General features: G+C 43.4%; 1 protein-coding gene across 1 annotated transcript in view; it reads right to left on the bottom strand.

The window, feature by feature from the left end:
• SNF8 (SNF8 subunit of ESCRT-II) overlaps positions 1-25,021 on the bottom strand; it is a 122,059-nt gene that overhangs the window by 63,895 nt on the left and 33,143 nt on the right. Inside the window, exons 3-4 of the mRNA XM_078645539.1 lie at positions 5,825-5,963; positions 3,093-3,197 (exon numbers count right to left, since the gene is read on the bottom strand). Coding sequence (XP_078501665.1) covers positions 3,093-3,197; positions 5,825-5,963 — 244 coding nt within the window. The remainder of the gene's footprint in view (positions 1-3,092; positions 3,198-5,824; positions 5,964-25,021) is intronic.

The raw sequence follows: 25,021 nt of genomic DNA, 5'->3' as shown, positions 1-25,021 counted from the left end.
GGAAAGAGACTATCGAAACAAAAACCTAACAAGGTTAAAATTTAAAGAACCCCATCCCCCCTCCCTGCCTCCCTGCCCGGCGGACAATGAACCTTCCACCTCCCCAACTGAGCAGAGTGCTTACTGTCCCAACACATGAAATTTGTTCTTGGGGGTGAGACTTCTGTGTCCGTTGTCGGTCCCCCCTCTCTGAAGATGCTTGTGCAGTGCAAGTCATAGCCGGATAGTCCTACCTGCATGGATCTTTTCCCGTCGAATCATAGTCTCACCATACTTGGCCCTCCGTAAGTGGATATCGCCTCATCCGCCCCCCGCATGTCCAGCAACCTCCAACATGTTGCCAAGGGAATGGATGTCCGGTTCGGAAATGAAGGGTCGAAAGGTTGTGGTGACCATGACGGAGTATGTAATGCGACGATCCATGTTCATTCCACGTCGTTGTTAGGTTGAGGGCTCCTCTCTCCAGGGTTGCGTTGCGGATTCCGGTTCTTCGGATTTCTCGCCAGTCTCCATCCCTCCAACCATTCCTGAGTCGCTTGTGGCGTGTCGAAGAACCACGATTTGCCTTCGGATTCCACACGCAGCTTCGCTGGGAAAATCATAGAGTATTTTAGTTCTCGAGCGCGCAATTCTTTCTTTACCTCCGTGAAGCTCCGGCGTTCTTGAGCCACTGCCGCTGTGTAGTCTGGGTAGAAGTGGATCTCAGAGTTGTCAATGAGGATAGGGGGTCGAGTGCGTGCTGCCTGTAAAATGGCGTCCCGGTCCCTGAAGTTAAAAATTCTTGCCAGGATAGGCCGAGGTGGCGCCCCAGGCTTTGGCTGACCTCCATGGACTCGATGGGCACGTTCCAACGAGAAGTACTTCGAGAGTCCTTTGGGTTGGAGCTGCTTGGTTACAAGGTCCTCGACGTAGAGGTCCAGGGCCGGGCCGCGCTCTGATTCTGGAACACCAATCAGGCGCACATTATTGCGCCTCGAGCGGCCTTCCTGGTCGTCCAGTTTCGCTTTGAGCATGAGATTGTCGTCCTCCAGCCGTTGGACTTTGCGTTTTAAAGCCGACGTGTCTACCACAAGGTCTGTAGTAGTCTTCTCGACCGTCACCAGGCGGTCAGACATTTTTGCGAAGTCAGCGCGAATGAGGGCGACGTCCGTTGAGATGGTGCCCATTGATGATTGCATTGTCTTTAGGGTCGCCATGACGTCGTGGAGAGTTATCCTGTCAGTGTTGTTCACTTCTGCCCTAGAGTGGGGTGGTGTCCGCGTGGAGTCTCCCCTCGCAGCGTCCGGCGGGTCCTTATTATAAGGGAATTTGTCCAGTTTCGAGGTCTGCTGACCCCTTGTTCCCCTGCCACTCATCGCCGCCAACGTTGTTCGTGGTGCGCAAGTAGTTGCCTGGGGTGTACAGCGAAGTGAAGTGTGTCCTTGCGTGGTTCTGGCGAGCCGCTGCGCCGTCCGCCGTGCTGTGGGGTCTCCCCGTCGCCTCTGCCTGCTCGCAGTTTCAGTCTTCCAACTAGGCCGGGGTGGCCGCGATCATGAATACCCGGGGCAGGCGAGGGCTCTTCACGGCCAGCAGGGGCCCGGGGAGTGATCTTCTGGCGTGGACTAGCTGTCCTCTTTTTTATTTATTTATTGTATTTATTTATTATTATAATGTTTTGTTTTTTTTCCTCCCCTCGGGGCGCGAGCGGCCCGCGAGATGCGTGAGCAATGGCAGGCGGGAGTGGGCCGCTGTATCCCCAGCGAGCCGCCGGAGCAGGAGCGTACCGCAGCAGAGCCGAGTCACTCGGGACGTTGGCAGATCCCTCGGGCGGGCCAGGAGCGCGTCTGGACCTAGAGCTCCGGGCGGGGTGGACGCAGGGTGCGGCAAGCGCTGTCGTGCGCAGGGTACCTCGGCCGTCCGTTACGCAAGTCCCCGGCTCTTGGCGCTGGAACAGGCCGCAATTCACAACACGGTGCAGCGGGCCCGGGGAGCCTCAGATTTTGACGCGGATTGAAGCCGCCGTCACCGGAGGTCAAGGAGCACACAATCCTGTAGTGCTGCAGCTGCAAAAGGTACGGATGAGTGGTCGGATGTTTAGAGGAGGGCTCGTCGATCACGGAGCTCACTTATAGTGCGGCCATCTTGGTTGGTGGTTAGCCACGCCCCTCCGAGATGACACTTTTTTAACTTTAAAGAAGTGCTGTATAATAATCTTAATGCCAAGCATTTTATTGGCATCCTCTGTATCTTTGGGCCTTATGTATGAACACTTTTTTTCCATAGACACAGAATGGGCAAAACCCTTTGATACATCTGTCCCTTAGTATCCATCAACCATATTTGATCATCCCTCTTTCTCAATATATAGAATATACATGTTCTTTGCTTTAGAGCTCTGGCTCCGACTTTTAAGTGATACCGTTTTCCTGGTCATATTTTCTCTCAGGTGTGGGAATGCTATAGGTTTCTAGGGTCTAAGCAAGAAGATATAACTAACTTGATTTGCTCACATCCCGGTTAAATGTAGGGCACAAAACAAGTGCCGCGACTGGTTGAGGACTAGGAAGAAATACTTGAAAAATAATGTTTTGCTGGACTGCAGTAGATTGGTACAATTTGCAATATTATGATAAAATTATGACTGTTTGTATACCCAGAGAGCTGTACAAAACAATTTTAAGCCTTGATACTATGTTATATTGTTCTATTCCAGAGCCTGCACTGTGACTAACACATTATGCTTCAGGATATTTTTATTAGGGTCAGTGCTCCCCTGGGTTTTATTGAATATGCTTTGCATGATTTTACTAACTAATAAAAGATCATTTCAGTACAGTGCAGGGCGGTAACTGAATGTTTAATTAAGGGACACCACTGTTTGAAGACAAAACAAAGAGCACTGCACTATTATGAACTTGCCTCATGACCACAAATTGCATATTTATAGATCTATGATGAATCCAGAGACTTGGAAATGAATTAAACTGTTCATGAAAACTTGATTTAAAAAATGCAAACTGAGTACTGGGAGGTTCGAAGACTTGGGCAGTTGTGTGTGTCATTTTGTAATATATGGCCACAAAATACCGTAAGAAACCCAAATTCATCCTTACCTCCGTTTCTGTGCTTCAGTGCCAAGCAGACTTCAATAATCTGTACCCCCAACTCATAGTAAAAGTCTCCAACTCCTAACATCTCTGACCAAAAGCCTTTTCCAGCTGGATAGAAAAGAAAACAAATGTAAGGGAGAAAGCCATAAACGCCACAGCAGACAATTGGACGACAAGAAGTCAACAATATACTGAGCCATGATGCACACCACAATGGATCATGTGACCCATAGTAAGTGTAACATCTGCTGGGGTGTCAGCTTTATTGATTTTTTTTAAAAACAAATTTTATTAGGTTTTTGTCACAAAACATACTTCAATCGTTGCATTTCCTATGTCATTCTATTTTACTTGAGTGGTTCTTTACATTAGAATCCTAAATGGTGGACCCTGATATGAACAGGATCAAGGATAGGAAATCTCAATAACGGGTATTCTTACCCTAGCTTGCCCCCATTGCTCAAGAAATGCTAAAATTAACTCCCTACCCCCTCCCCAATTCCCACCATCGGTGTGCGGTATATATTGCAGTCATTGTGGTTCTAAAGCACAGGAGTCGGCGGGCAATGGTACGTGCTATGTACCTGTCGTGTTATAGGGGTATATTCCAATCAAGGTGTTAGTCCTCCGGGTCGTGTTGTGTGTCATAGTCACGCAGTGTTTGTACCAGGGCCTCCCACGCTTGTGCCATTTCCAAAGCCTTGTCGTTTTGTTGTCGTCGTGCCGATTGAAACCTCAGTATGCTTTCCCCACCAGCCCATTTAAGAAACTAATTTCGCCATCTAGTACCCATAGGACCAGTCGTTGCCTTCCAGTGTCGTGTAATTTCACGCTTCGCAAGGATGAGCCCCATGTCTATGAATTTGCTTGTAATCTTATTTTTAGGGGTGTGAGGAAACCAATGGAGAACCCCAACCACCATATCAAATCTCAAGCCTCGCTCTGTTACCTCATTAAGAGTGGCACCCACTGTCCTCCAATAAGGATTCAGAATAGGACATGTCCATAGCATGTGATCTAGCTCTACACCAACTGCCTTACACCTGGGGCATACCGCGGAATCTACAGCAAAGTATTTTTTGATCTTCCCCGGGGTCAGGTATGCTCGGTGGAGGATGTAGAAGTGCACTAGTTGAAATTGCGCATTACGCGTGCTCTTCCAAGCCCTTCTCAGCAGTTGTGTCCACACTGTCTCAGGAATCTCTCTCCCTATATCAGCTTCCCATTTACCCTTTAGCGTCTCCAGAGGAGGTAATCCCTCATTAGTCATTCTGGAGTAAAAGCATGTGACTGCTTTAACCGTTCCCGCTGCCATCATAGTATATTGGCAAGCCATCGTCGGAAACGGCAGCAGCGTTCCGTCTTCATAAAGGTCTCCCAGGACTTGGATCCCCGCCTCCTCCCATTTCTGCAACTGCGACCAATCTCCGCCGTGTGGCAGTGCTGTCAGCATTCCTAGCGGAATTTCGTGGGGCATATGGGTGGAGCACACCCGCCCTACGTTGCGTCCGGTTCTAGCAAGTGTCATCTTTATTGATGGTGCGTTCAATACTAACATACATGTTCACTGCCTGCAGTTTCTCTTTATCTGCAGGTCAGTGACAGTGTCAGTTATCAGGGTCACACCATCTTCATTTAAATATTGTCCCGTTAAATAAGTACAGAGTTGGTCACTATATCAGATCATGTTTTAACATAAAGTGCTAAATAACAAAATATTCAATTACGGGGGAGGGTGGGCATGAAAAGAGAAATACTAGTTTCATGAAGTGGGCATCAACAGCTTAATGGTAAGATGGCTGCAGCATTCTGAATGTTAATAAGAATTGATTTAATACATGATGCAAGCAGAACAGGGTGGAAACCAGCTCATTGTGCCATTGCCATAAATATACCATGTCATTAGGTGTAGGACCAGGGAAAGAGAAGAGAGCTGAGGCAGAACAAAGGAGAACAGTTCAGAATGTTGAAGGAAGAATGGCAGAGTGACGGGTGATGCAAGTCAACATTGTGATGGTAACACAAGTTCAAGTATCATTCTCCCGTCCTCCTTTTTCAGTGTCAGTTTCAGAACAGTCATTCAGAAGGACACATATCTAACATACAGCCAGAGTGTGCTACATTTAGGTTTATAAAAAAATTAAAAGCACAAGTGTGTATGAGAAACACAGCATAATGAGTACAATTTTTAATATAACAGGCTCTGAACACACACCAGGCACATCTTGCAAGGAGATAGTTGTATGGCCAAGCTACCATTTACCAATTTCAATTATTCATGATTTTCAAAAGACTTGAGAAAAATTAGGCAGGTGCACGATGAGCAAACAAACATAACAAATTATTCTAGGACTGTGTCCACCCAAGTAAGGTGAACTCTTTGAACAACTTAATAGTAAGAACTTCTAACAAATTATGCTTTGAAACACAATGGTGTAAGGGAAAGAGGCACAGTGTTGGCACACAGATATTATCAGCAACATGTTACATGTAGTCCTGCCACCACTGCAAAGAAGTCATGGCAAGTCAAAAAGCAGTTTTTAGAAGTAAAAGAAACACAGAACTGAAGTTGGAGGCTAAATAAGCAAACAAAGTCCAGCAGTCCAGGTAAGAGGTTTCACTCAAATCCAGTCTCTGCCAGCACCGTGGCCTTAATTAGAACAAGCTTAAACTACTAATGGAAAAACTATGCTTATTTTAGAAGTGAGGGAAGAAACTAAGAGCAGATGCCTTACAAGCCAATGGATCCACACCGATTGTTGCACACATATCTTGAAATTGCACCCTGAACTGGGAATTTTTCCGAATTTCTTGCTTGTGTTTGCTTGCAAATTCCTCAAGATTAGTCTTAAATGTGTCCAGCTGCTTAGACATCTGTAAGAGAAATAATATAACAATTAAATTGCAATCAATTCGTAATGACAAACTCCAAGCACTATATACTCTTAAAGGCATTACTGCACTTTCAATGTCTAAGAATTAGCTTGGACACACCTGTACCCTCACTACTCGTATAGTGCACCCAGCTAGATGGGTGGCTGATCTATGCCAGGGCAGTGGGTTGAAGGCATGGCACAAAGGGATGTGTGCCATGTTTTGTTCTGCACCATGACACGCAGCCGGGAAGGGAGTGTGTGTACTTTCAATGTCTAAGAATTAGCTTGGACACACCTGTACCCTCACTACTGGTATAGTGCACCCAGCTAGATGGGTGGCTGATCTATGCCAGGGCAGAGGGTTGAAGGCATGGCACAAAGGGATGTGTGCCATGTTTTGTTCTGCACCAAGACACGCAGCCGGGACGGAGGGAGAGAGTGTGTGTGTGTGAGAGTGTGTGTGTGAGTGTGAGTGTGTGTGTGTGTGTGAGAGAGAGAGTGAGTGTGTGAGAGTATATATATATGAGAAGAACTCCGTTTAGTCCCAAATGCCACTTCGGAACAAAAACGAAACCGGACCCAGATGGAAAGTTGCAAAATTTTATTTATTCAATCCCCGTGCAAAAACACACGCCGCCATGACGCGTTTCGGGACCTCGGCCCCTTGATCACATGACATGGTCTAGCATTCCACCAATCAATTTAAAGTGCAAGTGCGTCGTCTGCTGACCCTTCAGCCTGTGGATATAAAAAACAGACTTCAGCCTGGTTCCAGGAAGAAATGCACCATTACATTGTGTGTCACATTTCCGTGCAAAACAAACATTGATCATAGTCCAATTATGCTGATTTGGAACATGTATAGGTAAGAATTCCAACATTTGAGAAATTATTGTTTTTTCTACATATGTTGACTTCTACTCCTCAGATCGTGCCTTCCGTGCATTCCCATTCATTAAATTGATTCAAATAAAATCAATTAAGAAAATAAATTAATATTGTATAATGCATGTTAAAATCATGACTAAAAAATATACATTCTCTTAAATTCTGTGCAAATTCGCTATATAAAGTGCAAATATTGCCAATGGGAAAAACCATAGGTATTTTGATGAAGAATACATGTTAAAGGACCTCTTGATCAACAAATAAAGCCCAAGTGGGCATATCACCTCCTATCACCACTGCATCCACACTGCTGTTTTACTCAGGGACAGCTGCTACTGCACTCTAAACCGCATCAACTTCTTAATTATGTCCTAGTGAATAACCATTATTTGATAAAAATCTAAAAAGTAACACTCTACCCATCACCTTAAAATTGTGTCTGTTGAGCAGACCATCGGATGTTCATCATTGTTCCATGTCTATCCCGTACAATCAAACATCATTACAGTCCAGATACTTTTAGCTGATCAGCATACCCCCTTACCGATTCTGTTCATATTTAATACAAGCATGAGTGTAGGTCCTCAGTTTGGTTCAAACCGTTAGGAGTCTTTGAGTTGAGCTCTAGGATGTACCGGGTCTCCAGTATTCTCAGACGTGCCTCCCTATCTCCACCTCTTCGAAGGGGTGGAACCATATCTATGGCATAATATTGGAAACACCCAATGTCACCCCCGTGGCAAGAGTTTATGTGTCTGGCAACAGGGTAGGTCTCATCCCTGTTATTAATTGCCCTCAGATGTTGTAGAATGCGCTTGTGGACCTGTAATTTTGTGCTGCCCACGTATCGTAGTCCACAAGCGCATTCCAACACAAACTACAAAATCTGATTTACAGGTGATTTTCTTATTAATACTCATCACTGAAAGGCGTAGTGTAGGTGGTACGGCTTTTACCTATTCTACACGCCTTGCAGGTAGCACATTTGATAAAGCCTTTGCTCTTCCCCAGCCAGTTGTCCTCAACCACTTCAGGACTACTACTCACCAACATATCGCTCATAGATCCGGCCCGACTATATGTTAACGCTGGCCTATCCGCTAGGATCCCCCCAATTACCGGATCTCCTTTGATGACCTGCCAGTTCTTGCGCACTATGTTGTGTATCTCCTTATGTTGTCGGCTATAGGTTATTATCAACCTGGGCTGCCCAGACTCCTTGTCCTCCCGTGTTTGCGTTGAAACAACATCAGGACTCCCATTTTGCACAGGGGGTTTGTTAGCTCGTCTCATTGCTCCCTCCACCATTTCTCTTGAGTACCCTCTCTCTACAAATCTTTCCTTACTTGCATTTTGGGCTCTAGTGCAATTCTCTTCTGTGCTGCAAATCCTCCTGATCCTTAGCATCTCCCCATAGGGGATGCTCCGAATCAGGTGGACTGGGTGGTGGCTAGTGGCGTGCAAAAAAAGGTTGCCCAAGGTGAGGAGGCCACCCAGAGTTCCCTTCTCATAACCACGAGGGCCCCAGTCGAGTCTGCTCACAAACATCCACTGCGCTGCTCAACGCATTTCAGGCCAAGCGCCCTTGTTCACGAGCCTCAGGAAATGTAGAAACAAGACAACTGTATTGATTTGGAAGACCTGCTTTATTGCACCAGAGAATGGGCGTATCTTGTAACCCCTCCCTGCAACGACATCGCATTGCCTCATGGTACATGAAGTCCAAACCAGTTTTTTTACCTCCGTGGGTTTGTCAATAGTGCCATAGTTCAAAGTCCTGATATTAAAATCCCCACTGGGTGCGATGGACCAAGTAAGTGAATCCGCCGGGTTCAGCAACCCCTCGTTTGTGGAGAACTCTGCTCCTGATGACGCCTTGAGTCACGGCTTTTCGGGAAACAAGGGGGACCCAATTGGTAGCTACGGACCATGGGTATCAGTTATTAAGAAAAACAAAGGTCCAGAGCTTGGAAGGATAGTATAATTATATTATATAGACCACAATAGGCTGCTATATGTTTTCCTTGCCCAGCCGGAAGGAATTTTAATGTCAATGTCGTGTGGAACCGACAGCCAGACCTGCTCGCATCGGGACCTTGCTCCCAACTAGCGGATCGAATTAATGGTATCGACCGCCGATCCTTGAATCCCTATTATTTGAGGCGCATCGAGCGTGGCCCTTAGTTGGTTCTCCACCGGACCTGCTTGCATCGGGACCTTGCTCCCAACTCGCGGATCGAATTAACGGTATCGACCGCCGATCCTTGAAACCCCATTATTTGAGGTGCATTTTGCTTGGCCCTCAGTTGGTTCCTCACCATCCGCGGATCGAATCTACCAATTTCGACCGTCGCATAATTTGAAGTTCCCTTTCCGCGCATCAACCGGAGGAACAAGACAAACGGGCGCCCCATCGACCCGTACCTCGTCCCTGGCGCATTGTTTCACCAGGCAATTAATATGTTAAAGTCCTGATGATGATCCCCTTGTAATTAGAGCGCGGGATCGAAACGTCGACCTTTCTTAGTAGACATACTGTGGACCATTGTGTATTACTGTTTGTATGTTCTGCTCTGAGAAACACTGATATATTTTTTTACCCTTACAGTGCCCAGGTTGCTCCCTTCTCTGTTGCCTGAAGTACCTTGCTTTTCATTTTTCCCTTTCTCTCTCTATTTCTCAACCTTTAAGTACGGCGCAGGACTGTGCCTTACAGCAGAAATTGTTTGTTGCAAAAATGTATTTAAATCCTTAAAAACACTTGAATTAATTGACATTAAAATTCCTTCCCGGCTGGGCAAGGAAAACATATAGCAGCCTATTGTGGTCTATTATAATATAATTATACTATCGTTCCAAGCTCTGGACCTTTGTTTTTCTTAATAAGCCTTGAGTCACGGCGCCAGGATCTGCAAGTCTGTGTGAGAGTGTGTGTGTGAGAGTGTGTGTGTGAGAGTGTGTGTGAATATATTATATCTATCTATCTATCTATCTATCTATCTCTATATATATATATATATATATATATATATATATATATATATATATATATATATATATATAACACTCAAGGGTCAATAATAACACCCATTCTGAAAATACCACCATCCCAACAATTAATAATGATTAATATGTACACAATTTCATAAAAACCGTCCTATATAAAGTGTAAAATAGTGTAATTAGTGTACATATGTATATATATAAATTAAATTGTTGGGGGAGGATGAGGGGTGTACAAAAGCACTTGAGCATGACCATGTTCAGAAACCTTATCTCAAAAATGTACTTTACAGAATATATATATATAACACCTATCCTATATATAAAGAGCAATCACACGGGTGATCAGGAATGAAAATTCTATAATGACCAAAACGGAATGACTGTAAAGCTATAAACTTGTAAATAGTAATTGGGAAATTGTTTTTGACAAAATCTGACTATGAACAGAGTACTTTACAAGGATTGAACCACCAAAATGGCTGTAAAAATATGCTGTCAATCAACTGTGCTGGGTTGACGGTCTAGATGACAAAGAAAAGGGAAAAGGGTACTTAGCACTGAGCACTTTAAAAATGGGGTCTAGACCACAGGACTCTATGGTCCAGTAGAAGTCTAGGAGTAGCCGAAACGCGTAGACCGTTTTTTGATGCACTTTAATTTGCACATGGTGTGTAAATAAAATATATCTTCAAACTAACCTGTTGCAGTGCTGTGACTTCATCCATAAGGAGTTGTGGTAAGAAGAAACGAAGTGAAATTTAGCGCGATGACTGGAGCGCGCATCACGAGCACTCTCGAGTGAGGAGGAGCGGTCAGAACAAACGAATCCAGTACGTGCGAGTTGGAGAATAAACGACCGATACCTCTGCTGCAAGTACCGTGGCTCCACACGAAAGCGGCTGAGAACTCGCCGCGGAACAAGACTGTGGAAGATTGAAACAGCGAAGAACCCGGGGGCGAGTAAACTGGCTGGGGGGTGTGTCTGTTCTCGCTTCGCCGTGTAGCGCGGCGGAGGTGGCGCTGGGGCGGGGTGAGACGACAGCCTCCCGCCGGGGAGCGAACCGAAGGGTAGAGTAGCCGGGGAGTCAATGGGAGGCGAGCGGCTGTTTGCAAAATATTGAAAAATATACCGCAAAACGAGACCCCATGACCCAGAAATCGAAAACCACGATACAACGCACAAACGATGCAGTAAATAACTGACACCTACGAGGGAACTGGAAAAAGAGAAAAAACGATTGAAGTAATCCAAAACCCAGAATTCCTTAAAGGGACAGAGCAGCATATCGAGAACCAAATGACACAGGGTGTCTAAAAGGAGCAACAGGCATATGTGGAGCCAGGGAACTTCGGAAAGCGAAGAGACTGACCCCAGAAATTGTTACACAACACACCAGGCGAAAACAAAGTAACATCAACAAGTTAAATTACAAGTCAACCCTGCACAGTAAAGAATGGCAGACAAATCTAGAAATCGCCAAATAAGGGCGAGCGAGTTACTGAATGATGACAACTTACCCACCATATCGGAAAGATCGAAAGCAAATGGTGAGGAATCAGCGAAGGACAGAACGGTCTTGATGGTAGTGAGGGAATTGCAATATCAACGCATCCAAGAAATCAATAAATGGTGGGAGAAAACAACTCTGGAGAAATATATCGAATACAAAAGAGTCCCACGGGGCTTGAGAATTCTGATAATGCCCACCCTAAATGATCTAGATGTGGATCTCATTAAATTGTGGCAGACGGATACGAATGAATGTTCCTTCAAGTTAATGAGAACTCTAATAATACATGCCGAAAGGAAACTTGAGAAAATCACGAGTACTGTAACGGCATTAGAAAATGAACTCGCGGACATCCCCACATCAGAAGAGAATAAGGCAATCATTGAGAACATGGAAAAAAAGGTATTCCAAACATGAATTGGAGGTGGAAAAACGAAAGGCGAATAAGTTCACCAGAGATCGGTTAGACTACATGAATGGGCGAATATATACGTTCGCACGTAAATATGACACCATGAGAAGTCATGTGGCCATGGATAAAAACATAGACTCGACCACAGAACCCGCTGAAGAAGTGGACAGCTCTGAAGTGAGCTCAATAGAAGGAGAATCCAGTGGAACACCTTTGGATTTTCGGGGGGAGATACAGCTGGCACACATGGTCACGCGACAGAGAGGGAGAGGCAGAACAAATGCGTGGGGGAGAACACAAAAACCACCAAAGAAACCCCAGGCAAAACAAGAACAAGAAGGGGTGGAAAAAGGAGCCAAACAACCAAAAAGAGGCAAAGGAAAGCAAAGGTAGCAACAAGAAAAAGGAAGACATCTGGTAATATAGTAATAAACCTTTCAAGCAAGAAATTATCGGATGCACAATTGAAATTGCTAAATAAAGGACTTTCCTTTTGCCCTACAAGAAATATGAACTTACCCAATGCACGCATTGATCTATATAAATTTTGCCGTAAAGTAAAATTAAAGAAATATTTTGCAGAGAAAGAACATAGGAAATCTAACATCGCTAAAACAAAAACACCGACGTCGACTATAACACAAAAGGACCTACCAGCTATGATAACCTTGGCATCCATCAAGGAAACACCCTCAACTAGCCAAGAAGACAACACTATCTCATCACAAATGGAGGTGGAATTCTGTGACACACTAGGTATACCAACAAATTTTGGAGGAGAAAGTGGTCTGAAAAGAAGTTCACGATTCTGTCCGCAACTTCCACCTGGAAATAAGGTGGACCTGTTCCACGAGATAATGGTAGAAGAGATAACTAAAATCACAGATAAATCTGTTAAGAAAAAGAAACAGAATCTCTCACCACAAGAATATGCAGCTATATCTGAACAAAAAAACGACACGACCATTATTATAAAATCATCTGATAAAGGTGGCAACCTAGTGGTACAGGATGTCTCATCCTATATCGAGGAGGCAAACAGGCAACTCCATAACCAGGAACACTATGAGCAATTGACAACGAGTCCGATGGATGAATGGACAAATGAATACCATACTCTATTATTGGAATGGAAAGAAAAGGGCTTACTAGACTTTGAAGAGTACTGTTATCTGAAAACAGAGAATCCAATTGTGGCTACAATATACTTCCTGCCCAAGGTGCATAAATCCCTTATACGACCTCCAGGAAGACCAATTGTGAGTTCCATAGGGTCACTATTAGAATCAACATCAAGATTCATTGACATTTTTTTAATGAACTATGTGATTGGTTTACCCTCTTTTCTGAGGGATACAATGGATTTCCTTAAAAGACTCTCTGAAAGTGAATGGAAACCAACTTATCTGATGGCAACCATTGATGTTGCTTCACTTTATACTTCTATACGCCACGAGGATGGCCTAAAAGCCATAAAAAATGCACTAGGGAATCGATCAGTGAATTTCCTGGAACATACGACAATGCTAATGAAGATGCTCCGCTAATGTCTGACTCATAACATCTTTTTGTTTTTGGGGAAAATGTATCTCCAAAAACAGGGCACCGCTATGGGGACATCTTTTGCGCCCACCTATGCCAACCTTCTGATGGGGGCTTGGGAAAGCGAGGTGGTGAAAGAAGAGGAGAAAAATCCGAATGGTTCCAGGATTAAACTTTGGTGTCGTTTTATAGACGACTTGTTCGTCATTTGGGATGGTGACAACAGTTCACTAGAACAATTTATTGAATCCCTGGAAGTCAATGATTACAATCTACACTTTACTTCAAATATTAGTTCCACTCAACTAATCTTTTTGGATGTGGAAATATTTGTGAAGGATGGAAAATTATGTTCCAAGATCCACAGGAAACCCACGGCGTGCAACAGCATTCTCCACGCAAACAGCGGACATCCTGTCAAATTGAAGTGGAGCATCCCCTACGGTCAAATGCTTCGAGCCAAGAGAAACTGCTCCGAACAAGCGGACCTAGATGAGGAAATAAGGAAAATGAGTTCTCGTTTCCTTGAAAGGGGTTACCCGGAGGAGGTAATATCTGCCGCAAATTCCAGAATGATGACAAAGAAAAGAATGGAATTGCTCATACCTAACAATCGAAGGTTTGAAAGTGATTTCAGTAATAAATTTGATCAGGATAAGGAAGTGACGAGATTGATCATGGACTTTGACAACCAAAGTAAAGACATAAAAAAAGCATTACACAAACATTGGAAAGTATTGCTTCTGGATAACACCCTAAAAGAGAAGTTAACATCTTTTCCAAGTATCACGTATCGAAAAACCCCCTCTTTGAGAGACATCCTAACCCAAAGTCATCTGGAGGTGAGAGAACCGGTGAAACAAAATTGGCTAACATCGCCTGGGTTTTGGAAGTGTTATAAGTGCAAAACCTGTGAACACGGCGTAAACATCAAAGAGTACAAACTCAAAAATGGCCAAACAGAGAAAATAAAGGAACACATCACATGTGAATCCAAATGTGTGGTTTACAAACTACAATGTCCATGTGACAAACTGTACATCGGGAGTACGATCAATAAACTAAAACTTAGAATACTACAACACCTGAGGGCAATTAAGAACAAAGACCCAAACTACCCGATGGCTACACACTTTGCGAAATATCATCAGAGCAACCAGGCCCTATTGAAATATTCTGGGATCAGATTAAGCAAAATTTCAGAAAGAGGGGGGGATCGAATTCTCCAACACCGGAAACTGGAATCAGGAATGATTTTGGACATGGGCACAGAGGTCCCGTTTGGGCATAATCTGGATGCAGAACTTTACGTACATCTTGGTTAAATATATTCAGGATGGGAACTGAGTATTCTGATTCACGAAACAGAGAAGGACCATTGTAAATAGTGTAAATGAATGTGGGGGAATTTGGGAATTTCAAGATGAGGTCAGCCAGATAATTGTCGCACCAAGAGAAAATTGGTTTAACTTTCCGTTTAGAACATTTTCTTTGAGGCTATTTATAGGAATTAATTGAACTATTGCTATGTGGGAGAAAGGATCATGGACAATGAGTGATTAAGATATGATCGTAAGAATTCTAAATTTTGTACTTTACATGAACACTCAAGGGTCAATAATAACACCCATTCTGAAAATACCACCATCCCAACAATTAATAATGATTAATATGTACACAATTTCATAAAAACCGTCCTATATAAAGTGTAAAATAGTGTAATTAGTGTACATATGTATATATATATAAATTAAATTGTTGGGGGAGGATGAGGGGTGTACAAAAGCACTTGAGCATGACCATGTTCAGAAACCTTATCTCAAAAATGTACTTTACAGAATATATATATATATAACACCTATCCTATATATAAAGAGCAATCACACGGGTGATCAGGAATGAAAATTCTATAATGACCAAAACGGAATGACTGTAAAGCTATAAACTTGTAAATAGTAATTGGGAAATTGTTTTTGACAAAATCTGACTATGAACAGAGTACTTCACAAGGATTGAACCACCAAAATGGCTGTAAAAATATGCTGTCAATCAACTGTGCTGGGTTGACGGTCTAGATGACAAAGAAAAGGGAAAAGGGTACTTAGCACTGAGCACTTTAAAAATGGGGTCTAGACCACAGGACTCTATGGTCCAGTAGAAGGCTAGGAGTAGCCGAAACGCGTAGACCATTTTTTGATGCACTTTAATTTGCACATGGTGTGTAAATAAAATATATCTTCAAACTAACCTGTTGCAGTGCTGTGACTTCATCCATAAGGAGTTGTGGTAAGAAGAAACGAAGTGATATATATATATATATATACTCTGTCACTATATATATATCTCTCTCTCTCTATATATATATATATATAGATATATCTATATATATATATATATATATATATCTATATATATATAGATATATATATATATATATATATATATATATATATATATCTCTCTCTATATATATATATATATATATATTCACTGAAAAAACCATAGGTTATACACCATATATAGTTAGGAATTAGCATTTAAAAAACCTTATTTTACTCACACAAAACCATTGAAATTCTATATATAGTTAGTTGCACTAACTATATATCGCGCACCCGCAATCCACTGCTGATCATGTCACATATTACATCATTCATGACATGGTCAGTGACATCACTGATGACATCACTGATGACATCTCAAATGACATCACTGATGAGATCCCTGATGACATCTCATTTGACATCAATGACCACATCACTGATGATATCATTCATGTGACAATACAATGCATCTCCTCACGTTTTAATATAACCTCTGTTTCACCCAGTGTTAAATACAGAGTATAATTTTTGAAACCATTGACACACCAATACTAGTTACTGCATACGTACTCACTGATTCCTACGTCTACACACACATTCACTCATTCACCCATACAATCATTCATACATACAATCACTCATCTTTACAACACTATCATATGGACTCATACACCTATACAGACACTTACACTCTGCCACTCATCCATGGAGTTACTCACACACCTAGTCAGTCCTGTAAAGAATCAATCACACTTCCATTTTCTTGTCTATACAGTTAAACATAGAGCACCTTACATTTTCAAACATATACTAACACATACTTACTTTCTTATACAATCATTGATACAAGTACACATTGATCTGCACAGAGTCACACACCTCCCAGCCAGCCACACACACACTCAGTCTCCTATACAAATACTTGGACAATCAATCAATAACCCATATAGTTAATCATATAGCTACTGATCAACACATGCAGCAGTTTACAGAACAACAGACATAATGATGCACAAATTAAGACAGTTTAGTCACTAACCCATGCACTCAGTGAGACACATTTAATCACTCACTCATACATTCAGTCATGCACCTACTAAATCCTTCGTCCAGACACTTATACATCTACTCATTCTTCAATATGTAAAACATATTTAAACTTTACAGAAACACACAGTCACTGGATGATGTCATCAGTGATCTCATCAGTGATGTCATTTGAGATGTCATCAGTGATGTCATCAGTGATGTCACTGACCATGTCATGAATGATGTAATATGTGACATGATCAGCAGTGGATTGCGGGTGCGCGATATATAGTTAGTGCAACTAACTATATATAGAATTTCAATGGTTTTGTGTGAGTAAAATAAGGTTTTTTAAATGCTAATTCCTAACTATATATGGTGTATAACCTATGGTTTTTTCAGTGAATTTTCAAGGTTTTGTAAATGCTAATTCCTAACTATATATGGTCTATAACCTATGGTTTTTTCAGTGAATTTCAATGGTTTTTTAATAGCAAATATCATAAGCTGTCGAATGTCAAGTACGTGGTAAGTAAAAACATTTTCGTGTTTATGCACACTGATCTGCTTTGAATGCTGCCCCCCACCCCTCATTTCTATTAGGAGTACTCTCTCTTTGCAGATAGTGAAGGGTAGTTAACGCAGCCCTTTGCCCCCTTCGTAATCCGTCGTGCCTGCTTCTCTCTCCATTTGATTGATTGTTCTCTTTGGTTCATTCTCTATTTACAAACAAGCACAGAGTCGCAATACTCTGTTTAGTCTTTGCAGATAGCGAAAAATCGTGTAAAAAAACAAAAGGAATCGAGCAAAATCAGTAGGCCACTAATGGGATCTCTTTTTGACCTCGCTAAAATAGAAACATTAGGAACAACCTGTTGAAAATAGCAATGCGTATGTATATAAGCGGCGTTCATTTGTGTTCACAGTACCCCTTGTTGATTGTTTCAATCGAGCATTGAATTGTTCGAAGTTAATTCTCTTAAGGATCTTCTCTACCTGCAAACGAGGAAGAATAGGAATATTCTCTCTCCCTTTGCAGATAGTGAAGGGTAGGTAACGCAAGCCTTTAACACGTCGTACCTATTTCATTCCTCATTGATTGATTGATTGTCCGAACATTGACTGTTTGGGAATTAGTTCTTTTTGGAGGTATTCCCTGTTTGCAAATGAACGTAGGAAAATCTTTGCAAGTAGTGAAAGGGTACGTAATGCGGACCTTTCTCCCCCGTTGTAATCTGTCATGCCTATCTACTCCCCACTGATTGATGCACCTTTTTCACCCGGACCATTTACTAGAGATACGTCATCTGGCCCGACCAGAGAGCACCCCTAGTGAAAAGGACATATGCAATAATAACGAAGTGATCACTGTATCCTGTTAACAGAAACTTTACCATGAAACAACCTGGAAAGAAAAAAATAGGAAAACGAAAATCAGTAGGCCACTGATGAACATGAACTTTTATTAAACAACGAACAAAGAAACGATAACATAACGTAATGATAAAACCTATTAATGTCCTAGAAACAAGAAAACGTTAAAATATGCCAGTGGTGAGAGACCAGAAAAACAGTAAGAGAAACCAAATCACCCCTCGCTGTCCCACCGCCTGCCACGCCAAAAAAATCGATAGACTAGGGAAAATGCAAGTCAGTAGAACATCCACCCCCACTCTGGAAACTTCCAAGGTGGGGCAGGGTTCCGGCTACGCCCAGCCGGGAGCAGCCCATATAAGGCAGGTCCTGCTGCCACGCCTCGGCCAGGAGATCCTAACGTAGGGTGTAGCCGGAGGAGAGGCCGAGGCCAGCGGGACCCGGCCAGGGGATTGCCTTTACAACGCTGAACAGTTGCAGGGGGGGGAATGTCTCCTCGACCCTCCCCTCTCTCTCCCAGTCCGGCCGCGGTGGCCCTTGAGAGTTGCAGGTAGTCCCGCCACATGCTCTTCCGGTCCGACCACCAACGGTCGGGGGGCCGAGGCCGACGGGATCCGGCTGCAGCCGATAAACCAAGAAACCCGTTCATGGGGCCAGAGCCAGGGGCGTCTGGCCGACATCCACCGGAAGCCCGGCCCGAAGACGGACGGGACACTTCTTTCTTTTATAATGGCTGCGACAACACTGGGGGGGGATGTCTTGCACATGCCTCCGACCCCCCCCCCCCTCGTCCTCATCGCCTGGTCCGGCCATAACAAATCTCAAGCGAGACGCCGTGGGGTGCACTGGGAGGGAGAGACGGTGCGAACAGGCCTCTCCCGCCTCCCCAGGTGGAGGCTTCCCAGCTGCACCCTCAGCGCTCCAGGCGCCCGGAAAAGGGTTCTTCCACTGTGGCCATGCTGCAACGTCTCGCCCGGCAGGGTGGAGCCCGTCCGCTCATGTGACCCCGCGATCGCCGGTAGCTGCCGAACTCTCAAAATGGCGGTCGACCTGGCAAGAGCGGGCCCAGCATAAAGAAATGGCCCGGTCACTGGTTGACTCCACCACCGTAGTCCTCCACGACCTTGAAGATTCTAGAGGAGCCGCGGGAGTCTCCGACCCCCGATGGGGAATGACTGCCATGATCGCCCGTGGAGTGACGAAACTGTATCCGCGGGACGTCGGCGCTCCCATGCTGGGGCCAGCCTCACTTTGAATTACTAGAATCCTGCAGACCTCACTTCCGGTGAAAGCACAGTGTGACCCGGTAGGAAAAATTATTGCACCCCCTCCCCTTTTTGACTGATAGTTCAAACCACCGATCCTTTCCTTTGCCCTTTTAACGGAACTTTGGACTGCCTCCCCCTCTTTTACATTTTCTAGAGAAAACAAAACATTAACCACTACATTAGCATAGCAGTTGACACCAGAACTGTTTTCAAATTGAAAACCAACAACATCTTCAACAGAATCCTTTTTGTTTCTGCTGTGACCCTGCTACAGCACAGGCATTGTCCCCAGCAGTAATTCTGCAATGCCGGTAAGAATAGCTGTGGTGCCTACTGGACTCACTCACCCCCGCGGCGCCCCACGCCGTTTTTTGCTGGGCGGCAACTTACTAGACATCACTTTCGTGCCATCTAGATTTCAGCGCGTTCTGCTGCCTTGGAACTATTCGCACAACAGACCGCTACTGACAAGAATATTTCATTATTGGTGCTGTCAATTTCAATAAATCTATTGGATAATTCAAAAGAAATTGCCACGGTCTCTTCGTTGTTTAAATGTTTTTACTGTTTTTGTTTTCTTGTATATATTTATATGTTATTAAAGTTTTATATTCCTACTACTATGTTGGAGTGCTATATATTTTTAATGTGACACATAATTGTAAAAACTTTGATGTACAAAGAGTCATTCCTGGAATCTTCCGCTTCAGGCTCGGTCCCCTCCCCAATCACAATACAGGATGGTTTTCAGATAGTAGGAACACGTGTGGTGTGACGGATCTCATCGGGTGTGGGCCTTGATCTACTATAACTCCTTTGAAGAGGGGTGATTCTTTACAGCTGGGGCCATAAACTACATCTGCAGGGCTAGCTGATAGCCTGGACAATCGGACACAGAGAAAGAGGAGTGTCAGAGGGTGCGGTAGTGAATAGGGCGAAAGGGAGGTGTCGGGCGGGCACAGAGTGTGATTCTCAGGGAAGAGCAGCGCAGATGGGGGGAGGTTTATTGCCCATGCATAAGACAGAGAGCGGTGGTGACCAGTGCCTAGGGAAGATGCTAGCGTGGGTGAGGAGCCATGCTACGAATCGACAGCGTGCAGAGAGTGGGTCTGGTCAAGACATCTAAAATGGCTGCCGTGCACGACAAAAGTGTGGCATTTCAAAAAAGGCAAGATGGCGCAGACAATGTTTTTCAACACTTCCTCATTTCCTTCGAATCGAACGTTAACAGACGTTGGGGCATATTACCAAAGTTAAGCGATATTTATCGCCAACGATGCTTACCAACCAATTTTTTACCACTAAGCATCGTCAGAAATTATCGAAGATAAACCTTGCTATTATCAAGGTTTATCGCAAATGCGATAATAAACGGCCGCAATGCATGAATATCGCTAAAAACTCAGCGATATTCATGCATTACCGAGCTAATGCTCTTAGCCATGTTATCCACCTCCCATTGGATAACATGGCTAAGAACTGCTCAGGGCAGGTGTTACTTTTTGGAGATATTCGCGCTTAGCGCGAATATCTCCAAAAGTTGGTAATAGGAGATAGATATCTTGCATGTTGTAATGCAAGTTATTGTGGTATATGGAACTCATACCATAATCTCTCAGGAAAGCAGAAACTGATCCTTTTGGGACCGCCTAAAAAGGCCTAGGGGGTGAGGAGTACTCTACTTTGCCCCCTTTTCACGTTCCGAACTATTTTATTTTACTCTCTTCTGTAATTACACAAAATAGCAGCGATAAGATGCATCGGAGACACACAGTGAGAGAAAGGAGGCCGGAGATGAAGAAGAGATGTCAAATACACATTGGAGATAATATAGTGGCAGAAGGGAAGTAAATATGAGTAAACTTACCATGTAACATAAAAATGTTGCACTCTATACTATAAGTCTCATTTTATACTACAATCACTTCGCTACAACCTCATGAATTAAAAATAAAAATGAATAATGTCTCAAACAATTTTTGATTTCTAAATATAAATTTATTCTTCAGAATTTTCTAAATTTGAAAGAACTAGTAACATGTCCTCATCAGCAATGTCCTCATTAAAAGTCTCCAATGATGATTCTTGTAACTCTATGGTCTCCAAACACTCGATAAATTCGCCATCAAGAGATTGATCAAAAAAATCATTCAAGTCATCTCCTCCTTGTGACAATATTTCATTATTGGTGCTGTCAATTTCAATCAATGTAGTGGAATCATTCAAGTCATCTCCTCGTGACAATATTTCATTATTGGTGCTCTCAATTTCAATCAATGTAGTGGAATCATTCAAGTCATCTCCTCCTTGTGACAATATTTCATTATTGGTGCTGTCCATTTCAATCAATCTAATGGAATCATACAAGTCATCTCCTCCTTGTGACAATATTTCATTATTGGTGCTCTCAATTTCAATCAATGTAGTGGAATCATTCAAGTCATCTCCTTGTGACAATATTTCATTCTTGGTGCTGTCCATTTCAATCAATCTAATGGAATCATACAAGTCATGTCCTCCTTGTGACAATATTTCATTATTGGTGCTCTCAATTTCAATCAATGTAGTGGACAATTCAAAAGAAATTGCCACGGTCTCTTCATTGTGAGCCATTTTATTTTGAAATTGCTTGCTGTAAATTGCAGAAAAAAATAATCACTTTCATTTATCGTTTTTAGTAATACATAATATAAAACTAACTTTATCAAGTATTTAGTATAACAGAAGGACTGCAAATAAATAACAGAAAACATTTTTCAAATTATCTTCAAGTGTACAACATAGTTCCCCTTACAAATTAACAACTCACCTTTTTAAAAGTAGCAGAAGTGTTAGTACTGTGTAAATCAAACACCAGAAATTCACCACCAAAAATTCCTCACAAATGTACCTCAGACAGTAGTATCACAAAATGGCTGTGGTTTCCTCTCATTTGACATATATACATAACCAATTAACTTTCATCACACACAAATACAAAACCAAAGTAACATTTTAATTGGTTCTAAATTTCAACACTTTCAAATGTGTTTTCCCCATGCAATTTTCCATAGGACATTTACATACGTCTACAGCCTGAATGGCTGAACGGAATTACACCAAACTTGGCAAAATGGTACATCAAACCTAAGAGGTCAGGAAGGATCTACTATGCCCCCTTATGGTCATTTCCCCCTTCGCTTTGGCCTCCTCTTGTCTCTCAATCCTACCGAGAGACAAGATGGCGGCCGCTACGGACTGTTTGGAATGTTGACAGACGCCGGAGAACCAATCAGCTTCGCAAAGCTCCGTAACGCGAAAAGTACGCGAAGCGGAGCGCTGTTACAGATATATATCTTTTTTTTAACGTTAATTTCTCAAAATCCACTGGAGCACATATATTGAGACCTAGCAAAGGCACATCGGGCTACCAGTCCCTAATATTTTGCCAAGTTTCGTGCAAATCCATTCAGCCGTTCGATTATTATTATTATTTATTTTTTTTGCCCCGCGGGGCCCTTTTAAAACCTCCACATCAAACGTAGGGGGTCAGCGAGGATCTACTATTCCCCCTTATGGTCATTTGCCCCTTCGCTTTGGCCTCCTCTTGTCTCTCGATCCTACCGAGAGACAAGATGGCGGCCGCTACGGACTGTTTGGAATGTTGACAGACGCCGGAGAACCAATCAGCTTCGCTTCACAAAGCTCCGTTGCGCGAAAAGTACGCGTCCTGGAGCGCTGCCCGGTCCGCTGTTACAGATATATATCTTTTTTTAAACGTTAATTTCTCAAAATCCACTGTAGCACATATATTGAGACCTACAAAAGGCACATCGGGCTACCAGTCCCTACAATTTTGCCAAGTTTCGTGCAAATCCATTCAGCCGTTCGGGCTAAAAGTGAGGCCAACCGCCCTATGGAAAACTCAATGTTAAAAACACGTTTTGGGACCCCCCTTTTTTCTCAGCCCCCCCTTGACGAACCCCCCCCAAATTTTCAAGGGCTGCTCAGAAACAAAATGTGCCATTTTCCTGAAAATTTCAGCCAATTCCGTCCACAAACGCCAAAGTTATTAGACATAGAATTTTCAAAAAACCCATAGAGAAAAAATCCTAACTATATATACCTACTGGCGACCGCCAGTAGGTAATATATATATATATATATATATATCCACAGTGTCCCACTCCAAAGAACAGGCGGAGGCCACTCGGGGGAAACTTCAGGAAATCTGTTTATTTAATCAGCTCTGCATTATGCATTTCGGCCTGGAAATGCTTCCCACCCCACCTTTGAATTGTCCAGTGTCTCTCCCATTGGCGGTAGTCCGCATGACCATGGTCACGTGATGGCAACTCCGCTGCAGCCTGAACACAAACTACAGCTCCCAGAATGCTGTAATACCGGGTAAGTGTTGCTGGGATAGACTGATGGATAGGCACTGTAGGTGTCTAAATCCTGCTGGCAAAGACGTGAGATGTTTCAATAATGAAGTCCTTGATAGAAAGTGGCAGACTTCCCTCGGGTCCCCTTACTACGTTCCAACCAGGTAGTGCGTGTGTCAGCCGGGCCATGAAACAGAAAAAACAGTGCCTCGGTCTCCTCATTAATAACGAGCTGCACCAGCAGAAACCCAAACTTGACGTGCATTTCCTGGTGGGCTGGAATCTTTTCGATACCTCGAAAACAGCAAAGGTGCGCCAGCAGCGGGTGCCAGGGATGCTCCAGCCTCTTGATAGAATGGGGCCTCCCACGCGCTTCTGGCCAGCGCGAAAATATCCACAGTGTCCCACTCCAAAGTTTCCCCCGAGTGGCCTCCGCCTGTTCTTTGGAGTGGGACACTGTGGAGATGATTGATATATATATATATATATATATATATATACACACACACACACACATACACAGAGGAAAAAGGCACGTCTGCCGAAACGCATCCTGTTGTTTGTGCAATAAAATATAATTGAAAAGATTCACAAGAGTGCGGCCGCTTCCTTCCCTGGCTGGGGAGGGGGTCCTTTGGAGATATATATATATATATATATATATATTAAGGGTGGCTGACCTGTGGCCAAAGAGTGCCAACTGGGTGTTGTCTTAATGCAGTCTTAGGGAAAGAACCTGTTTGGCAGGAACCCAGGGCACACTCAGTCAAAGTACATCAGCAGTTTAGCAAAAAGCTGGGGCAACTATGCAAAAGAGAGCACTTTCTTACACAAGCAATATCATATAGCTATGCCGCACTAAAGGCTTCCAACCCAGCGAGGATTTGATCACCAACCATTGGAAGGTGGCAGGGGCATTCTTTAAACCAAAAGGCATAACAGTAACTGATAATGCCCACCAGGTGTGGGGAATGCTGTCTTTTCGTTTGCTCCTGGTGCCATGCCAATCTGCCAGTACCCTGCAGTTACGTCAAAGGTACTTAGAAATTTGGCTGTACCTAACGAATCTATCAATTCATCAGCTCTTGGGATAGGGTGAGCATCTGTCTTGGTGACAGAGTTGAACCCGCTATAGTTCAAACAGAACCTCATTTCTCTCTTTCCACTCTGTGGATGAGGTTTGGGGACTAGAACCACTGGGCTGGCCTAGGGGCTCTCAGAATGTTCAATAACCCCTAACTCAGCATCTTGCGGACTTCAACTCTGATGCTCTCCTTAACTTGATCAGACTGTCAATAATGTTTGTTCTTGACAGGTACACTGTCCCCAGTGTCCACA

Source organism: Lissotriton helveticus, chromosome 5_1, assembly GCF_964261635.1.
Source record: "Lissotriton helveticus chromosome 5_1, aLisHel1.1, whole genome shotgun sequence".
In the NCBI taxonomy this organism is placed as follows: Eukaryota; Metazoa; Chordata; class Amphibia; order Caudata; family Salamandridae; genus Lissotriton; species Lissotriton helveticus.
Note: the sequence above shows the minus strand (reverse complement) of the source record. Positions and strands in the feature narration are given on the sequence as shown.